Here is an 18,100-nt window from a genome sequence, read left to right as displayed (position 1 = left end):
AGCATTTCTGCAAATCACTGCACATATTAGCATATTGACTTTGAAACATGTGGAAGAGACTTCAAAGTACGTGGGCTAATATTATATATTATATTTTTTAGGGGGTAGATCAGTTTTAATATTGCAGAGAGATTGTATCTTCCATCCAATCCCCCATATATTATTTTGCAAGTATAATATATATATATATATATTTGCAAAAAAAAATATGCCAATACATATACATACGTACACATATGTATGGGTTGGCAGGTAGCCTAGTGGTTAGAGCGTTGGACTTGCAACCGAAATGCAAGATCGAATCCCTGAGCTGACAAGGCAAAAATCTGTTGTTCTGCCCCTGAACAAGGCAGTTAACCCACTGTTCCTAGGCTGTCATTGAAAATAAGAATTTGTTCTTAACTGACTTGCCTAGTTAAATAAAGGTTAAATACATACATACTGTTGAAGTCAGAAGTTTACATACACCTCAGCCAAATACATTTAAACTCAGTTTTTCACAATTCCTGACATTTACTCCTAGTAAAAAATTACCTGTCTTAGGTCAGTTAGGATCACCACTTTATTTTAAGAATGTAAAGTTCAGAATAATAGTAGAGAGGATGATTTATCTCAGCTTTGATTTCTTTCATCACATTCCCAGTGGATCAGAAGTTTACATACACTCAATTAGTATTTGGTAGCATTGCCTTTAAAATGTTTAACTTGGGTCAAACGTTTTGGGTAGCCTTCCACAAGCTTCCCACAATAAGTTAGGTGAATTTTGGCCCATTCCTCCTGACAGAGCTGGTGTAACTGAGTCAGGTTTGTAGGCATCCTTGCTCACACACGCTTTTTCAGTTCTGCCCACAAATTTTATATGGGATTGAGTTCAGGGTTTTGTGATGGCCACTCCAATACCTTGACTTTGTTGTCCTTAAGCCATTTTGCCACAACTTTGGAAGTATGCTCGGAGTGAGTCATTGTCCATTTGGAAGACCCATTTGCGACCCAAGCTTTAACTTCCTGACTAATGTCTTGAGATGCTGCTTCAATATATCCACATAATTTTCTTTCCTCATGATGCCATCTATTTTGTGAAGTGCACCAGTCCCTCCTGCAGCAAAGCACCCCCACAACATGTTGCTGCCACCCCCGTGCTTCACAGTTGGGATGGTGTTTTTCGGCTTGCAAGCGTCCCCCTTTTTCCTCCAAACATAACGATGGTCATTATGGCCAAACAGTTCTATTTTTGTTTCATACTATATACATTTTATGGGCACAGTCTATTTTAAAATAATTATATTTTGTTTGTTTTCACTCCTGTCCTTCCTCTAACCTCAACCTCTCCCATCTATTTATTTCACAAAAGTCTTGAACCTACAGTGTATATACGTTTTACGGACACAGTATGTTTTACATTAGTTATCTTGTTGTTATTAGTTGTTATTAGTCCCAACCTTCAGATCCATTCAACCCCTCCCATCTATCTCACCATTGATATTGGATTTCTATTTGCTATATATTTTTCAACTGTGCTATGTTTTACAAAAAGTCTGAACCTTTCTACTCTCATAATTTCTACAGATTGTAAAATTAAAAATAAACATTTTTGCTAAAAGTATTATTATATTATTGATCGATTGACTATGACTTTTCAGATCACCCAGTAGCTATCTGCAGAGTCAGCTCCAGGTAAATGTTGCAATCTTCAGCCATTCCTGGACCTGTGACCAAAAACAAGCTACATATGGACGGTACCAAAATAAAAATCTAATGATTCTGTCTCTTTGCAGCAAAATCTGCAGAGCTGGGAAGGTTGTATTCCCCCATGTACTGTAGGTAAACTGGGATATGACTAAAGAGTCAGGGTGATTTTTCCACAAATAGACAGGTATTTTCCTTTCCATGGTAGTAAGATCTTGTCTATTTTTGCTAACTTTCTTTAAAAATGTATTGGAATGAGATCATTTATTTATTTCGGAATATGTATCCAGAGTATGTCCACCTCAGACCATTTTACTGGTAAACTAGACAGCAATGTAAAAGTAGCATTTTTTTGTGATCCAATAAATAATATAGTACACATAATTTGGTTGTAATCCAGAGAGGTTAGAAAAAGTATCTAGATCCTCTATGAGGCTGTGGAGGGATCCAAATAGTGGATTTCAGCGTACAATGACACCTTTGTTTTTAAGCCCTGTGTTTCTAACCCCTTGATATTATTGTTGGATCTGATTTTAATAGCTAACATTTCAATGGCCATAATAAATAGAAATGCCAATAGTGGACCACCTTGTTTTACTCCTCTTCACAGTTTAAAACTTTCTGGGAAGTAGCCATTATTTAATATTTTACACCTAGCGTTACTATACATGACTTCAACCCATTTTATAAGAGATTCTCCAAAATTGAAATATTCCAGGCATTGATGTATAAACTCCAGTCGTACTTTATCAAAAGCTTTTTCAAAGTCAGTTATGAATAGCAGACCTGGTTTCCCAGATTTTTCATAGTGTTCTATTGTTTCCAGTACTTGTCTTATATTATCTCCAATGTATCATCCATGTAAAAAAAACTGTCAGATTAGAATGAATATTATCTGACAATACCTTTTCAATTCTATGCGCTATACATTTTGCTAGAATTTTTGCATCACAACACTGAAGTGTAAGGCGTCTCCAATTTTTTAAATGGACTGGATCTTTGTATTTACCACTTTTATCCTGCTTCAGTAATAATTAAATCAGACCTTCTTGTTGAGTGTCTGATAATCTACCATTTACATCGGAGAGGTTAAACATGCTAGTAATGGTCCTCTGAGTATATCAAAGTTTGGTATACCTCAACTGGTATGCCATCCAGCCCTGGAGTTTTCCCGGTCTTAAAGTCTTTAATAGCATCAAGAAGTTCCTCCTCTGCCTTCACATGAGTCTTTCTGTACAACTGTTAATTTTACATTATTAATAGAACAAAAGTCCATACAATTAGCTTCAGTTAGAGGAGATGGAGGAGACTGAAACGAAAACAAATTGCTTCCTCTTTCAAAATCTAATTTGGTGAATCATGGGTGACAAGTTTCAGTAAATTATTTTTGGTAGCATTTATATGTTGAAGATGAAAAAAGTATTTAGTATATTCCATCAAGTTTGTTTTATTTTTTATAATATATTATACTTTCTTTCTTGAATAAGTTCCTGCATTTCTTTTAGTTTTTCCTCTAACTTATTCTGAGCCTCTATGGTATAGTTTTTATCGCTATCTATCTGTTCTGTTAGACCTTCTATTTCCTTTGTTAATATGGACTCTTTTGACAAATTATGCATTTGTTTTATTGATGAGTACTGAATTGAATGGCCTCTAAAGGCACATTTAAAAGTATCCTATACAATAAGGGGATGTGCTGTACCTATGTTTTGTCGGAAAAATTCTGTTATAAATTCCCCTGTCCTAGTTATCAACAAATAGGCTTTGATAAAATTTCCAATATCCTCGCATACGTAGGCTAATATTAGCACGGCATTGTGGCTGACTGGTCCATTAGAGGAAGTGGAACCCCCCTGTCCGATGCTCATCCTTTCTCCCACTGTTCTTTAGAACCCGCAATGAATGGAGATGGAGGAAAAAAGAGAGCTCTCTGATTCCTGGGACAAGACTCTTTCCTGTTCCCTGTGATCTTTCAGCCTTTGTGCCTGAGGGCCCAATGACCACTATGATGCCTTTGGAGCCTGCTCCTTGTGGCTGCCCAGATTAAATTGCACTCCAACGGTGTCGTTTTTATTCATTCACTGCCTCTGTCGGATAGAGCCATGGTTCTAGGCATTTGGACGCTTCGGAAAACTGCACGTGCTTGAGACTTTTTGCGTACCATATGGCCGCTTTGGCTCGGCTGCTGAAAATTGCCTGGGGTATTTCTCTTAGGCTCTAAAAGAGATGGATAAATTCGGAAGAAAAAATCCAAATGAATCTTTTCAGGGTATTTTGGACAAGATGTGACAAGCAGACAGTGTGTTATCTCAGGATCCAGAGGGCAGAACATACTTTTTTGTTTGGTGGGAAAGCAATGTCTTGTTATCTGAGCACTGGCTGGGGGTGTGGGTCAGGTGAGGTCGTAGCAAGAGTTATAAATAATGGCATACTGTAGGTAGGTAGTGTTTGTCCACACATCACATTATGTCCACTGCGTACACTATAAACCAGTTCACTTGGACCTGGAGAAGGTGCTTCACCAGCAACATTCATAGCAACATGTGTATGTGCTTGTGTGTGTGACTGGAAGAAGTACTAGGAGTAATATTAATATGTCCTAGTACATAGTATCAATTTATGTACACATCCAAATATTACTTTTTAGGTAGTTGAGACTGAATGATTGTATGATTGTGTCAGAGGCAGAACATTGAAATGCATTATTTTCAAAATATCGTTTACCGGTATCTAGTTTTGGCAGCAGCTGGTAGCATCATAGGAGGACGGAGAAATTGCACCTTTTTTCTTTTCTCATCTCTGTCGGTATCTGCTTGTGCCAAGCTGTTCTCCAAATCACAGTGAGGTTGCCAACAGCAGGTGCAGGTAAATCAGGTGCAAACACCTGCTGCACCTAGAGTAAAAATAAACAAGGTGAAAAGATAGCAGCGTACTGTGACTGAATAGCGCAGTCAACCTCCGATATCCTCTCTCCCATCGGAACTCACCGTCCTCATAAGCCTCATGGATCTAACCAACTACAGGTCAAACACTATTTCATGAGATTCTCCCATGTTAAAGGGATAGTATGAGATTTTGTCAATCAATCCATTTTTATGTCTCTGCGTGCAGTTTGAAGGAAGTTGAAGGTAGTTTCCCAACCCATTGCTATCTAGCGTTAGCGCAATGACTGGAAGTCTACTGGAATAGCTCCTCTTCATTACCATAAATTAGAAAAATATACAAATTTCCTCAGCTCTTATTGTTGAGGAGGGAGGTATAAGGATGACTTGTCATTAGGAATGAGTGCTGGGTTGGAAATGGTTATCTGTTATTGATACACTCTTAGAAAAAAGGGTTACAAAAGTTTTTTTTGGCTGTTCCCGTAGGACAACCTTTTTTGCTTCCAATTAAAACTATTTTGGGTTCCATGTAGAACCGCCTGTGTAAAGGATTTTACATGGAACCCAAAAGGGTTCTACCTGGAACCAAAATATTCTACCTGGAACCAAAAATGGTTATTCAAAGGGTTCTCCTTTTTTCTAAAAGTGTATTACACAGGAGCATTATTCTATGGCACTGGGGGCAAAAAAACCATTAGAAATCATAAGCACGGTAAAGCCTAGTTAACAAATCTGCAGGTGTAGGGACCTTGTTCGTTTTTTTCTCTGTCAAAAAATCACAAGATAATGGTACATGGATAGTGGTGTCCATTTTTTGTCTTACATATAGACCAGCTTGGTCTCATAGACTAGACGTAACATAGTAAAGCTAAATCCGGGACACTCAAATTAGTATGCTATGTTACGTTTGGTATGGTTTACCACAACAAACTTGAATTTGTAACATATCATACGTTTTGCAAATTCGTAACATCAAATCAAATCAAAGTGTATTGGTCACATACACATGGTTAGTAAACAGGTAATATCAAACAATTCCACAACAAAACCTAATACACACAATCTAGTAAAGGAATGGAATAAGAATATATACGTTTAAAATATATGGATGAGCAGTAACAGAGCGGCTAAGATGCAATAGATAGTAAAGAATAGATATTGAAGGATATAGTAGACATTATATACATATAGTGTAGGATACAGTATATACATATGAGATGAATAATGTGAGGTATGTAAACATTCTTAAAGTGGCACTATTAAAGTGACTAATGTTCCATGTTTTAAAGTGGCCAATGATATCAAGTCTGTAGGGAGGCAGCCGCCTCTCTGTGCTAGTGGTGGCTGTTTAACAATCTAATGGCCTTGAGATAGAAGCTGTTTTTCAATCTCTCTGTCCCAGCTTTGATGCACATGTACTGACCTAGCCTTCTGGATGGAAGCGGGGTGAACAGGTAGTGGCTCGGGTGGTTATTGTCCTTGATGATCTTTTTTGCCTTCCTGTGACATCGGGTGCTGTAGGTGTCAACTGTAACAATGTATTTGAAAGACAACAAGTACTTATTGTGAAAATGTATTTATGTTTTCAATAAACATTTGGAGACAAAATATAGTTCAAATGTTCTCAATCAATAAGCCTTTGGAGATGACAGCTGTTTTGCCCTAAAGTTGCACACGCATAAGTTTTGTTGCTAAACAACCCATCCGTCTATGTAACCTACCTAAGAAACTGGGGAAATACCGCCCTTGTGGTGAGTGTGAGTGCACACGTACATACATCTCTGTTTGCACATTTGTGTGTGTGCACATATGTGTGTGTGTGTGTTCGTATGTGCATATGCATGTGTGTTCGAGAGGGGATTACAGCCAGTCGATGACAGAATGCTGTTGCAGTTCAGTGAAATGTCATTATTGGCCTTACAAGCTCCTGCCTTTCCATTTTCAGTAGCAGGTTCACTTCTTCATCAACCTTGCGCTAAGTGTTTCGCCTCCAGCCAAACGTTTCCTATAATTGTACAATGATTTCTATGCATGTTACTGCAACGTGTCTAATACCAATTACTAGTAATAACTCCAACAAGGGTTATTGTAAATACGTATTTATACAGATTAGAAGTAGTGTTTACTTTGTAGTACTAGTTCAGGAAGTTTTTCTTATAGATACAGTACCAGTGAAAAATTTGGACAGATCTACTCATTCAAGGGTTTTTATTTATTTTTACTATTTTCTACATTGTAGAATAATAGTGAAGACATCAAAACTATGAAATAACATAAATGGAATCATGTAGTAACCAAAAAAGTTTTAAACAAATCAAAATATATTTATATTTGAGATTCTTCAAAGTAGCCACCCTTTGCCTTGACAGCTTCGCACATTCTTGACATTCTCTCATCCAGCTTCATGAGGTAGTCACCTGGAATGCATTTCAATTAACAGGTGTGCCTTATTAAAAGTTAATTTGTGGAATTTCTGTCCTTAATGCGTTTGAGGTAATCAGTTGTGTTGTGACAAGGTAGTGGTGGTATACAGAAGATAGCCATATTTGGTAAAATACCAAGTCCATATTATGGCAAGAACAGCTCAAATAAGAGAAGAGAAATCACAGTCCATCATTACTTTAAGACATGAAAGTCAGTCAATCCGGAAAATTTCAAGAACCTTGAAAGTTTCTTCAAGTGTAGTCTCAAAAACCATCAAGCGCTATGATGAAACTGGCTCTCATGAGGACCACCATAGGAAAGGAAGACCCAGAGTTACCTCTGCTGCAGAGGATAAGTTCATTAGAGTTACCAGCCCAAATAAATGCTTCACCAGAGTTCAAGTAACAGACACATCTCGACATAAACTGTTCAGAAGAGACTTCGTGAATCAGGCCTTCATGGTCGAATTACTGCGAAGACACCACTACTAAAGGACACCGATAAGAAGAAGAGACTTGCTTGGGCCAAGAAACACGAGCAATGGGCATTAGAACGATGGAAATCTGTCCTTTGGTCTGATGAGTCCAAATTTGACATGTTTGGTTCCAACCGCCGTGTCTTTGTGAGAAACAGAGTAGGTGAACGGATGATCTCCACATGTGTGGTTCCCACCTTGAAGCATGGAGGAGGAGGTGTGATGGTGTGGGGGTGTTTTGCTGTTGACACTGTCTGTGATTTGTTTAGAATTCAAGGCACACTTAACTAGCATGGCTACCAAAAATCAAATCACATTTTATTTGTCACATACACATGTTTAGCAGATGTTATGGCGTGTGTAGCGAAATGCTTGTGTTTCTAGCTTTAACAGTGCAGTAATATCTGACAGTAATATCTAACAATTTCACAACAATACACACAAATCTAATTTAAAGGAATGGAATTAAGAATATATAAATATTGGGCGAGCAATATCAGAGCGGCATAGACTTAGATACAGTAGAATATGATAGAATACAGTATATACACATGAGATGAGTAATACAAAATGTGTAAACTTTATTAAAGTGACTAGTGTTCCATTATTAAAGTGGCCAGTGATTCCAAGTCTGTGTATATAGAGCAGCAACCTCTAATGTGCTAGTGATGGCTATTTAACAGAATTTAACAGTCTGATGGCCTTGAGATAGAAGCTGTTATTCAGTCTCTCGGTCCCAGCTTTGATGCACCTGTACTGACATCGGCTTCTGAATGATAACGGGGTGAACAAGCTGTGGCTTGGGTGGTTGTTGTCCTTGATGATCTTTTTGGCCTTCCTGTGACATCGGCTGCTGTAGGTGTCCTGGAGGGCAAGTAGTTTGCCCCCGGTGATGCGTTAGGCAGACCGCACCACCCTCTGGAGATCCCTGCTGTTGCGGGCAGTGCAGTTGCCATACCAGGCGGTGATACAGCCCGACAGGATGCTCTCAATTGTGCATCTGTAAAAGTTTGTGAGGGTTTTAGGTGCCAAGCCAAATTTCTTCAGGCTCCTAAGGTTGAAGAGGCGCTGTTGCGCCTTCTTCACCACGCTGTCTTTGTGGGTGGACCATTTCAGTTTGTCAATGACATGTACGCTGAGAAACTTGAAGCTTTCCACCTTCTCCATTGCGGTCCTGTCTAAATGGATAGGGGGATGCTCCCGCTGTTGTTTCCTGAAGTCCACGATCAACTCCTTTGTTTTGTCGAGGTTGGGTGAGAGCTTATTTTCCTGGCACCACACTTCCAGGGCCCTCACCTCCTCCCTGTAGGCTATCTCGTTATTGTTCGTAGTCAGGGCTACTACTGTTGTGTCGTCTGCAAACTTGATGATTGAGTTGGAGGCGTGTGAGGCCACACAGGCATGGGTGAACAGGGAGTACAGGATGGGGCTGAGCAAGCCCCAGTGTTGAGTATCAGCAAAGTGGAGGTGTTTTTTCCTAACTTCACCACCTGGGGATGGCCCGTCAGGAAGTCCAGGACCCAATTGAACAGGGTGGGGTTCAGACCCATGGCCTCAAGCTTAATGATGAGCTTAGAGGATACTATGGTGTTGAATGCTTAGCTATAGTCAATGAACAGCATTCTTACATCGGTATTCCTCCTGTCCAGATAGTATAGAACAGTGTGCAGTGCGATGGCGATTGCATCGTCTGTGGATCTATTGGGGCGGTAAGCAAATTGAAGTGGGTCTAGTGTGTCAGGTAAGGTAGAGGTGATATGATCCTTGACTAGTCTCTCGAAGCACTTTATGATGACAGAAGTGAGTGCTACGGGGCGATAGTAATTTAGTTCAGAAACCTTTGCTTTCTTGGGTAGAGGAACAATGGTGGACATCTAGAAACATGTGGGGACAGTAGACTGGGATAAGGAGAGAGTGAATATGTCCGTAAACACTCCAGCCAGCTGGTCTGTGCATCCTCTGAGGACACGGCTAGGGATGCCACCTTGCGAGGGTTAACACGTTTAAGTGTCTTACTCACGTCGGCCACGGAGAAGGAGAGCCCACAGTCCTTGGTAGCGGGCCGCATCAGTGGCATTGTGTTGTCCTCAAAGCAGGCGAAGAAGGTGTTTAGCTTGTCCGGAAGCAAGACATCGGTGTCCGCGACGTGGCTCGTTTTCGAGGGAATAACTACTCTGTTTGTATTCGGTCATATTCCCAGTAACCTTGCCATGGTTGAATGCAATGGGTGGCACTTTCAGTTTTGCACGTATGCTTCCATCTATCCACGGTTTCTGGTTTGGGTAGGTTTTAATAGTCACAGTGGGTACAACATATACAGTTCCTGATAAACTCAGTTGCCGTATCAGTATATGCGTAGATATTATTCTTAGAGGCTACCCGGAACATATCCCAGTGGATTCCAATTGGTCCGACCAGCGTTGAATAGTCCTTAGCGCCGGTACTTCCTGTTTGAGTTTCTGCCTATAGGAAGGGAGGAGCAAAATGGAGTCGTGATCAGATTTCCCAAAAGGAGGGCGGGGGAGGGCCTTGTAGGCATCCCGGAAGTTGGAGTAGCAGTGGTCGAGTGTTTTAGCAGCGCGAGTACCACAGTCAATGTTTTCAAATTTGCTTTGTTAAAATCCCCAGCTATGATAAATGCGTTCTCAGGATATGTGGTTCCCAATTTGCATAAAGTCCAGTGAAGTTCTTTGAGAGCTGTCGTGGTATCGGCTTGAGGGGGGATATACATATATGTGACTATAACCGAAGATAATTATCTTGGGAGGTAATACAGTCAGCATTTAATTGTGAGGTATTCTAGGTCGGGTGAACTAAAGGACTTGAGTTCCTGTATGTTATCACAATCACACCATGAATCGTTAATCATGAAACATGCACTCCTGCCCTTCTTCTTCCCGGAGAGATATTTATTCCTATCTCCGCGATGAACTGAGAACCTAACTGGCTGGACGGACACAAACAGTATATCCCGAGAGAGCCATGTTTCCGTGAAACAGAGTATGTTACAATCCCTGATGTCTCTCTGGAAATAAATCCTTGCCCTGAGCTCATCAACTTTATTATCCTGAAAATAATTGGCGAGTAATATACTCGGAAGCGGTGGGTGGTGTGTGCGCCTCCTAAGTTGGACTAGAAGACCACTCCAGGTACCTCTCCTCCGCCGGCGCTGTTTTGATTCAGCCTCTGGAATCAGTTCAATTGCCCTGGGAGGTACAAACAAGGATACGATTCGGGAAAGTTGTATTCCTGGTCGTAATGCTGGTAGTGCTGGTGAGTTACCACCGCTCTGATATACAAAAGTTCTTCCCGGCTGTATGAAATAACAGAAAAATATTCTGGGCTAATAATGTAAGAAATAACACATAAAAAAACAAAATACTGCAGTTTCCTAAGAGCTAGAAGTATGGCAGCATTCTCTGTCGGCGCCATTTTGCAGCGATACGCCATCCCATCTGGTTTGCGCTTGGTGGGACTATCATTTGTTTTTCAAAAGGACAATGACCCAAAACACACCTCCAGGCTGTGTAAGGGCTATTTGACCAAGGAGAGTGATGGAGTGCTGCATCAGATGACATGGCCTCCACAATCACCCGACCTAACCCAATTGAGATGGTTAGGGATGAGTTTGACCGCAGAGTGTAGGAAAAGCAGCCAACAAGTGCTCAGCATATATGTGGGAACTCCTTCAAGACTGTTGGAAAAGCATTCCAGGTGAATCTGGTTGAGAGAATGCCAAGAGTGTGCAAAGCTGTCAATAAGGCAAAGGGTGGCTACTAAATATATTTTGATTTGTTTAACACTTTTTTGGTTATTACATGATTCCATATTAGTGAAAATAGTGAAAATAAAGAAAAACCCTTGAATGAGTAGGTGTGTCCAAACTTCTGACTAGTACTGTATATTTACAAGTACCGTCAGATATACTGTATAACAGATAGATAGTCTGTAACTGGCTTTGGTAGTACATCATTGTTTCTTCCTCTGTTTTTAGGGGTGTGGTTCGAGTGGATGTCAATCTGCAGGATGTTGACATCGACCAGTGCTCTGCGGATGGCTGGTTTGCTGGGACCCATCGATGCAACCTGACTACTATGGAGGTAGCTATGTCTAATGGATGCATGAATGACTGATTGATTTGCGTGTGTGTGCGTGTATGCGTGTGGGTGTGTTGATGTGTTCGTGTGTGTGTGTGTGTGTGTGTGTGTGTGTGTGTGTGTGTGTGTGTGTGTGTGTGTGTGTGTGTGTGTGTGTGTGTGTGTGTGTGCGTGTGTATATGTGCGTATGTGTGTTTATGTCTATATGTGTGTGTGTGTGCGTGTATGTGTTTTATGATTCATGCCTTCCATAAACCTGTACACTGGCCGATGGCAAGTCACATTACAATGTCTTGAATGCCATGAATGGGTAAATGCTGAATCATTGCACCACTTGATCAATGGCAGATAGTATACTTCTTGTATTTTATTGATGTTGTACATGGATCACAGCACTTGATAGTCACATTATGTTGCCTGTCATTGTATTGTTGGATTGGCTATATTTTGTCCTATTTTTTTAATAGAGGATTACTCATTTCACCCATACATTTTTATTAAGTAAATTCAATAATCCCAGAGTTGGATCATGTACAGAAACATATAAACACATTTCTCATTTTACACTACAACAATACGTTACACCTACTGCCTTTACTGTTATATTTTTGCACCTACTGTACTTAATAGGTTTTTGTAGCTATCAGCTAGTCTTTGTCGATGGTCATAATGCTTTAACCTGCTGTTTTAGGATCATCATTGGGAATGATAGATTTTTAAGAGGCACTGTAGATCAGACTCCTTCATAATACATGTGATGTAATGGATTGCAGGGAGCTCCTTGAATAATTAATTTGTCTCTTTGTCTGAGCACTTCCATCTCTCCATGGACAGTTGGCTGGAGTAGGAGACTGGCAGAGTGTGTGTGTGTGTGTGTGTGTGTGTGTGTGTGTGTGTGTGTGTGTGTGTGTGTGTGTGTGTGTGTGTGTGTGTGTGTGTGTGTGTGTGTGTGTGCGCACAATAATAGGTCTATGTGTGTTAGTGCAACTGGTTTCTCTCTCTGTGTTTGTATGCGGTCATTTTTTTGTGCTTGTTGATACAGTAACCCAGTTCAGTCTGGCCTTGTCCATGTAATTTATCTGGCCTTGACCCTGTACTATATCTGGCCTTGGCCCTGTAATATATCTGGCCTTGGTCATGTAATTTATCTGGCCTTGACCCTGTACTATATCTGGCCTTGGCCCTGTAATATACCTGGCCTTGACCCTGTACTATATCTGGCCTTGGCCCTGTAATATATCTGGCCTTGGCCCTGAAATATATCTGGTCTTGGCCCTGTAATATATCTGGCCTTGGCCCTGTAATATATCTGGCCTTGGCCCTGAAATATATCTGGCCTTGGCCCTGTAATATATCTGGCCTTGGCCCTGTAATATATCTGGCCTTGGCCCTGTAATATACCTGGCCTTGGCCCTGTAATATATCTGGCCTTGGCCCTGTAATATATCTGGCCTTGGCCCTGAAATATATCTGGCCTTGCATACTGTATGTAATAGGAGCTTGACAACTATATGACAGCTTTGTGAATGTGATAGTAATCCGTATGAAAGAAACCCTTGACGGTACAGTATTTTTCTCCAGAACAGACACTCACCTCTATCCTCAGACCTTGTGTTGCTGCCTGCAGCTGCTGTACTCATCTGAACGTACTGTAGTGCCATCAATGAGTCGATGTCAGCAATGTATCTGTTACAGTTAACAGCTTGCTTTTTCTATAGGATCCTGCTACAGTATGAGGTAAAGTAGAGGTGAGGGGAGAGTGGGGCTTCTCTAGTGATGGAGACTACCTCTATAAATAGCACATTGGACTGCAATGCAATCAAGACGTACTCAACAGTGCTGTAATGTGATAAAAAACAAGTACACATTTTGTTGTATTACCGTGCTTCTGTTTCACACAGAAACTGTACAATCCTCCACGGAAACTATCCCACTGTTACCCTAAATAAAAAGGGTTTTGAGGTGTGTAGGTCTTGTCAGGGGGGTGTGAAGAATCAGGAGTCAGGTAGGATTCAGGTGCAAATGGTAGTATTTATTTATAGATGGTGAGCTGGATCCATTAGTATTTACAAGACATTGACAACACTGACATACTGTATAGACTTTCAAGATTACAAGCAGATAAACGTAATAAGCAGAGTACCTTCAAACTAGGTATTGTGCATATAAGTTCCTATAAGTTCCTCACACAGCTGAGTTTACACTTCAGCCTTACCCTTACAGAAAAAACACGAATTTCACATGTGAAGTGTTCCAAAAAACATTTTTGTTATGTGATCGTACATATGAAGTTAATGTGATAACATGTGACAACATGTAAAGAAACGTGATAATATGAGACTATACATGTGAAAACGTGATCACATATGAAGTGTTCCAAAAACACATTTTCACATGAACAGGTTAAAAGCCCAACCCTAAACACTGTGGTAATCCAAAAAGCACCTAAATAGGTATTTCATCTATTAACAATTAATACAAATGAACAATCAGTCCTTTTCACCAGTTTCAATATCAATGGCTAATACATACACATTTCATATGCATTTCAACATATCCGGACATAATATCACAAACATTCAACAAATGATATTGGGGAAAATACCCCTCAACATACAGCATTTTAATTGTAATTATATTTTAATTATACCTGCTGGATAACTAGGAGCATGTCCTTTCTTATAGATACCTGGGCATTTGGATCACTGATAAATTGTCTTTTAAAACACAGTGTCACAGTTGCGTGTATAAGTGGCAGGGAAGTCAGGCGCAGGAGAGTCAAATAGAGTGTAGAATGGAGTTTTTTAATTATAGTCCCAGTAATCTGCTCCATAACACTCATAGGAAAACATAAAACAAATATGGGTACGATGACCCGTCGCACACCTATACACATAAACACAACACTTGACAAAGAACAATCTCTGACAAAGACATGAGGGGAAACAGAGGGTTAAATACACAATGGGTAATGGATGGGATTGAAAACAGGTGTGTGGGAAGACAAGACAAAACCAATGGAAAATGAAAAATGGATCGATGATGGCTAGAAGACCGGTGACGTCGACCGCCGAACACCGCCCGAACAAGGAGAGGCAACGACTTCGGCAGAAGTCGTGACATTACCCCCCCCCCTGACGCGCGGCTCCAGCAGCGCGTCGACACCGACCTCGGGGACGACCCGGAGGGCGAGGTGCAGGGCGATCCGGATGGAGGCGGTGGAATTCTTTTAACATGGAAGGATCTAAAACGTCCTCCACCGGAACCCAGCATCTCTCCTCCGGCCCGTACCCCTCCCAGTCCACGAGGTACTGAAGGCCCCTCGCCCGACGTCTCGAATCCAAAATGGATCGAACAGAATACGCCGGGACCCCCTCGATGTCTAGAGGAGGTGGAGGAACTTCACGCACTTCAGCCTCCTGGAGCGGGCCAGCCACCACCGGCCTGAGGAGAGACACATGGAACGAGGGGTTAATACGGTAATTAGTGGGCAGTTGTAACCTATAACAAACCTCGTTCACTCTCCTCAGGACTTTAAACGGCCCCACAAACCGCGGACCCAGCTTCCGGCAGAGCAGGCGGAGGGGCAGGTTTCGGGTCGAGAGCCAGACCCTGTCCCCTGGTGCGAACACCGGGGCCTCACTGCGGCGACGGTCTGCGCCAATTTTCTGGCGCCTTATGGCACGCTGAAGGTGGACGTGGGCTGCCTCCCAGGTTTCCTCAGCGTGCCGAAACCAATTGTCCACCGCAGGAGCCTCGGTCTGACTCTGATGCCAAGGAGCCAGAACCGGCTGATACCCTAATACACATTGAAAAGGAGTAAGGTTAGTGGAGGAGTGACGTAGCGAGTTCTGGGCCATCTCTGCCCAGGGCACGAACTTCGCCCACTCCCCCGGCCGGTCCTGGCAATAGGACCGCAGAAACCTGCCCACATCCTGGTTAACTCTCTCCACCTGCCCATTACTCTCGGGGTGAAAACCTGAGGTAAGACTAACCGAGATCCCCAGACGTTCCATGAACGCCTTCCAGACCCTTGATGTGAACTGGGGACCCCGATCAGACACTATATCCTCAGGCACCCCATAGTGCCGGAAAACGTGTGTAAACAGGGCCTCTGCAGTTTGTAAGGCCGTAGGGAGACCGGGCAAAGGGAGGAGACGACAGGACTTCGAAAACCGATCCACAACGACCAAGATCGTGGTGTAACCCTGTGAAGGTGGAAGATCAGTCAAAAAATCCACCGACAGGTGCGACCACGGCCGTTGAGGAACAGGTAAAGGTTGAAGCTTACCTCTAGGCAGGTGTCTAGGAGCCTTGCACTGGGCGCACACCGAGCAGGAGGAAACATAAATCCTCACGTCCTTAGCTAAAGTGGGCCACCAGTACCTCCCATCAAGACAGCGCATCGTCCGACCTATCCCAGGATGACCAGAGGAGGGTGACGTGTGAGCCCAATAGATCAATCGGTCGCGGACAGCAGACGGAACGTACAGACGACCAGCTGGACACTCAGGAGGAGAGGGCTCTGCACGTGACGCCCGCTCAATGTCCGCGTCCAGCTCCCACACTACTGGCGCCACCAAACACGAAGCTGGGAGTATGGGAGTGGGATCCATGGACCGCTCCTCTGTGTCATACAGCCGAGACAATGCGTCTGCCTTGACGTTCTGGGAGCCTGGTCTGTAAGTAAGAGTAAACACAAAACGAGTGAAAAACATGGCCCACCTTGCCTGGCGAGGATTCATTCTCTTCGCCTGCCGGATGTACTCCAGATTGCGGTGGTCAGTCCAGATGAGAAAAGGGTGTTTAGCCCCCTCAAGCCAGTGCCTCCACACCTTCAAGGTTTCTACGACAGCTAACAGCTCTCGGTCCCCCACATCATAGTTTCGCTCCGCCGGGCTGAGCTTCTTCGAAAAGAAAGCACAGGGGCGAAGCTTCAGTGGCACACCCGAACGCTGAGAGAGCACTGCTCCTATCCCAGCTTCGGATGCGTCCACCTCTACCATGAATGGCAAAGAGGGATCCGGATGAGCCAACACAGGCGCCGAGGTAAACAGAGTCTTCAGGTGTCCAAAAGCCCTGTTCGCCTCAGCCGACCACTGCAAGCGCACCGGGCCCCCCTTTAGCAGTGAGGTAATGGGAGCCGCAACCTGACCAAAACCCCGGATAAATCTCCGGTAGTAATTGGCAAACCCCAAAAAGCGCTGCACCTCCTTTACCGTGGTTGGAGTCGGCCAATTACACACGGCTGTAATGCGGTCGCTCTCCATTTCCACTCCTGAAGTGGAAATCCGATGCCCTAGGAAGGAGATGGATTGTTGGAAGAACAAGCATTTCTCAGCCTTGACATATAGATCATGCTCCAACAGGCGACCAAGCACCCTGCGCACCAGGGACACATGCTCGGCGCGTGTAGCGGAGTATATCAGAATATCATCTATATACACCACTACACCCTGCCCGTGCAGGTCCCTGAAGATCTCATCTACAAATGATTGGAAGACTGATGGAGCATTCATCAACCCATATGGCATGACCAGGTACTCATAATGACCTGAGGTGGTGCTAAATGCCGTCTTCCACTCATCACCCTTCCGAATACGCACCAGATTATACGCACTCCTGAGATCCAATTTTGTGAAGAAGCGTGCCCCGCGCAATGACTCCATAACTGTATTTATCAGAGGTAGCGGGTAACTATATTTCACCGTGATTTTATTGAGACCTCGATAATCAATGCACGGGCGTAAACCGCCATCCTTCTTCTTCACAAAAAAGAAACTCGAAGAGGCGGGTGAAATGGATGGCTGAATGAACCCCTGACGCAGGGATTCAGAGATATATGTATCCATAGCCACCGTCTCCGCTTGCGACAGGGGATACACGTGACTCCTGGGATATGCAGCGTCTACCAGGAGATCTATCGCACAATCCCCCTGTCGATGGGGTGGTAATTGAGTCGCCTTCTTTTTACAGAAGGCGAGAGCCAAATCGGCATATTCTGGAGGAATGTGCACGGTGGAGACCTGGTCTGGACTTTCCACCGTAGTAGCACCAACGGAAACCCCTAAACACCTACCTGAGCACTCTCGCGACCACCCCGTGAGAGCCCTCTGTGGCCAAGAAACAGTGGGGTTATGACACGCTAACCAGGGTAGACCTAGCACCACAGAATACGCAGGGGAATCAATAAGAAAAAGACTAATCTTCTCCTTGTGACCCTCCTGCGTTATCATATACAACGGTGCGGTGACCTCCCTGATAAAACCTGACCCTAATGGTCGACTATCTAAGGCATGAATAGGGAAAGGCATATCCACAGACACAATAGGGATCCCTAAACTATGAGCTAAATTTTTATTAATGAAATTTCCAGCCGCGCCTGAATCTACTAGCGCCTTATACTGGGAATGCAGGGAAAAATCCGGAAAAGTGACAGAGACAAACATAAGTGCAACAGAGGGCTCTGGATGAGAATGGTGCCTACTCACCTGGGGTGATGCCAGAGTGCCCTGCCTGCCTTCTCTATTCCCAGA

General features: G+C 43.0%; 1 protein-coding gene across 1 annotated transcript in view; it reads left to right on the top strand.

Moving 5' to 3' along the window:
• The window catches only part of gpr158a (G protein-coupled receptor 158a), a 108,594-nt gene that overhangs the window by 13,423 nt on the left and 77,071 nt on the right, over positions 1-18,100 (top strand). The window contains exon 3 of the mRNA XM_038997243.1: positions 11,462-11,567. Within this exon, the coding sequence (XP_038853171.1) occupies positions 11,462-11,567 (106 nt within the window). The remainder of the gene's footprint in view (positions 1-11,461; positions 11,568-18,100) is intronic.

The sequence above is a fragment of the Salvelinus namaycush genome, chromosome 7, assembly GCF_016432855.1.
Source record: "Salvelinus namaycush isolate Seneca chromosome 7, SaNama_1.0, whole genome shotgun sequence".
NCBI lineage: Eukaryota > Metazoa > Chordata > Actinopteri > Salmoniformes > Salmonidae > Salvelinus > Salvelinus namaycush.
Note: the sequence above shows the minus strand (reverse complement) of the source record. Positions and strands in the feature narration are given on the sequence as shown.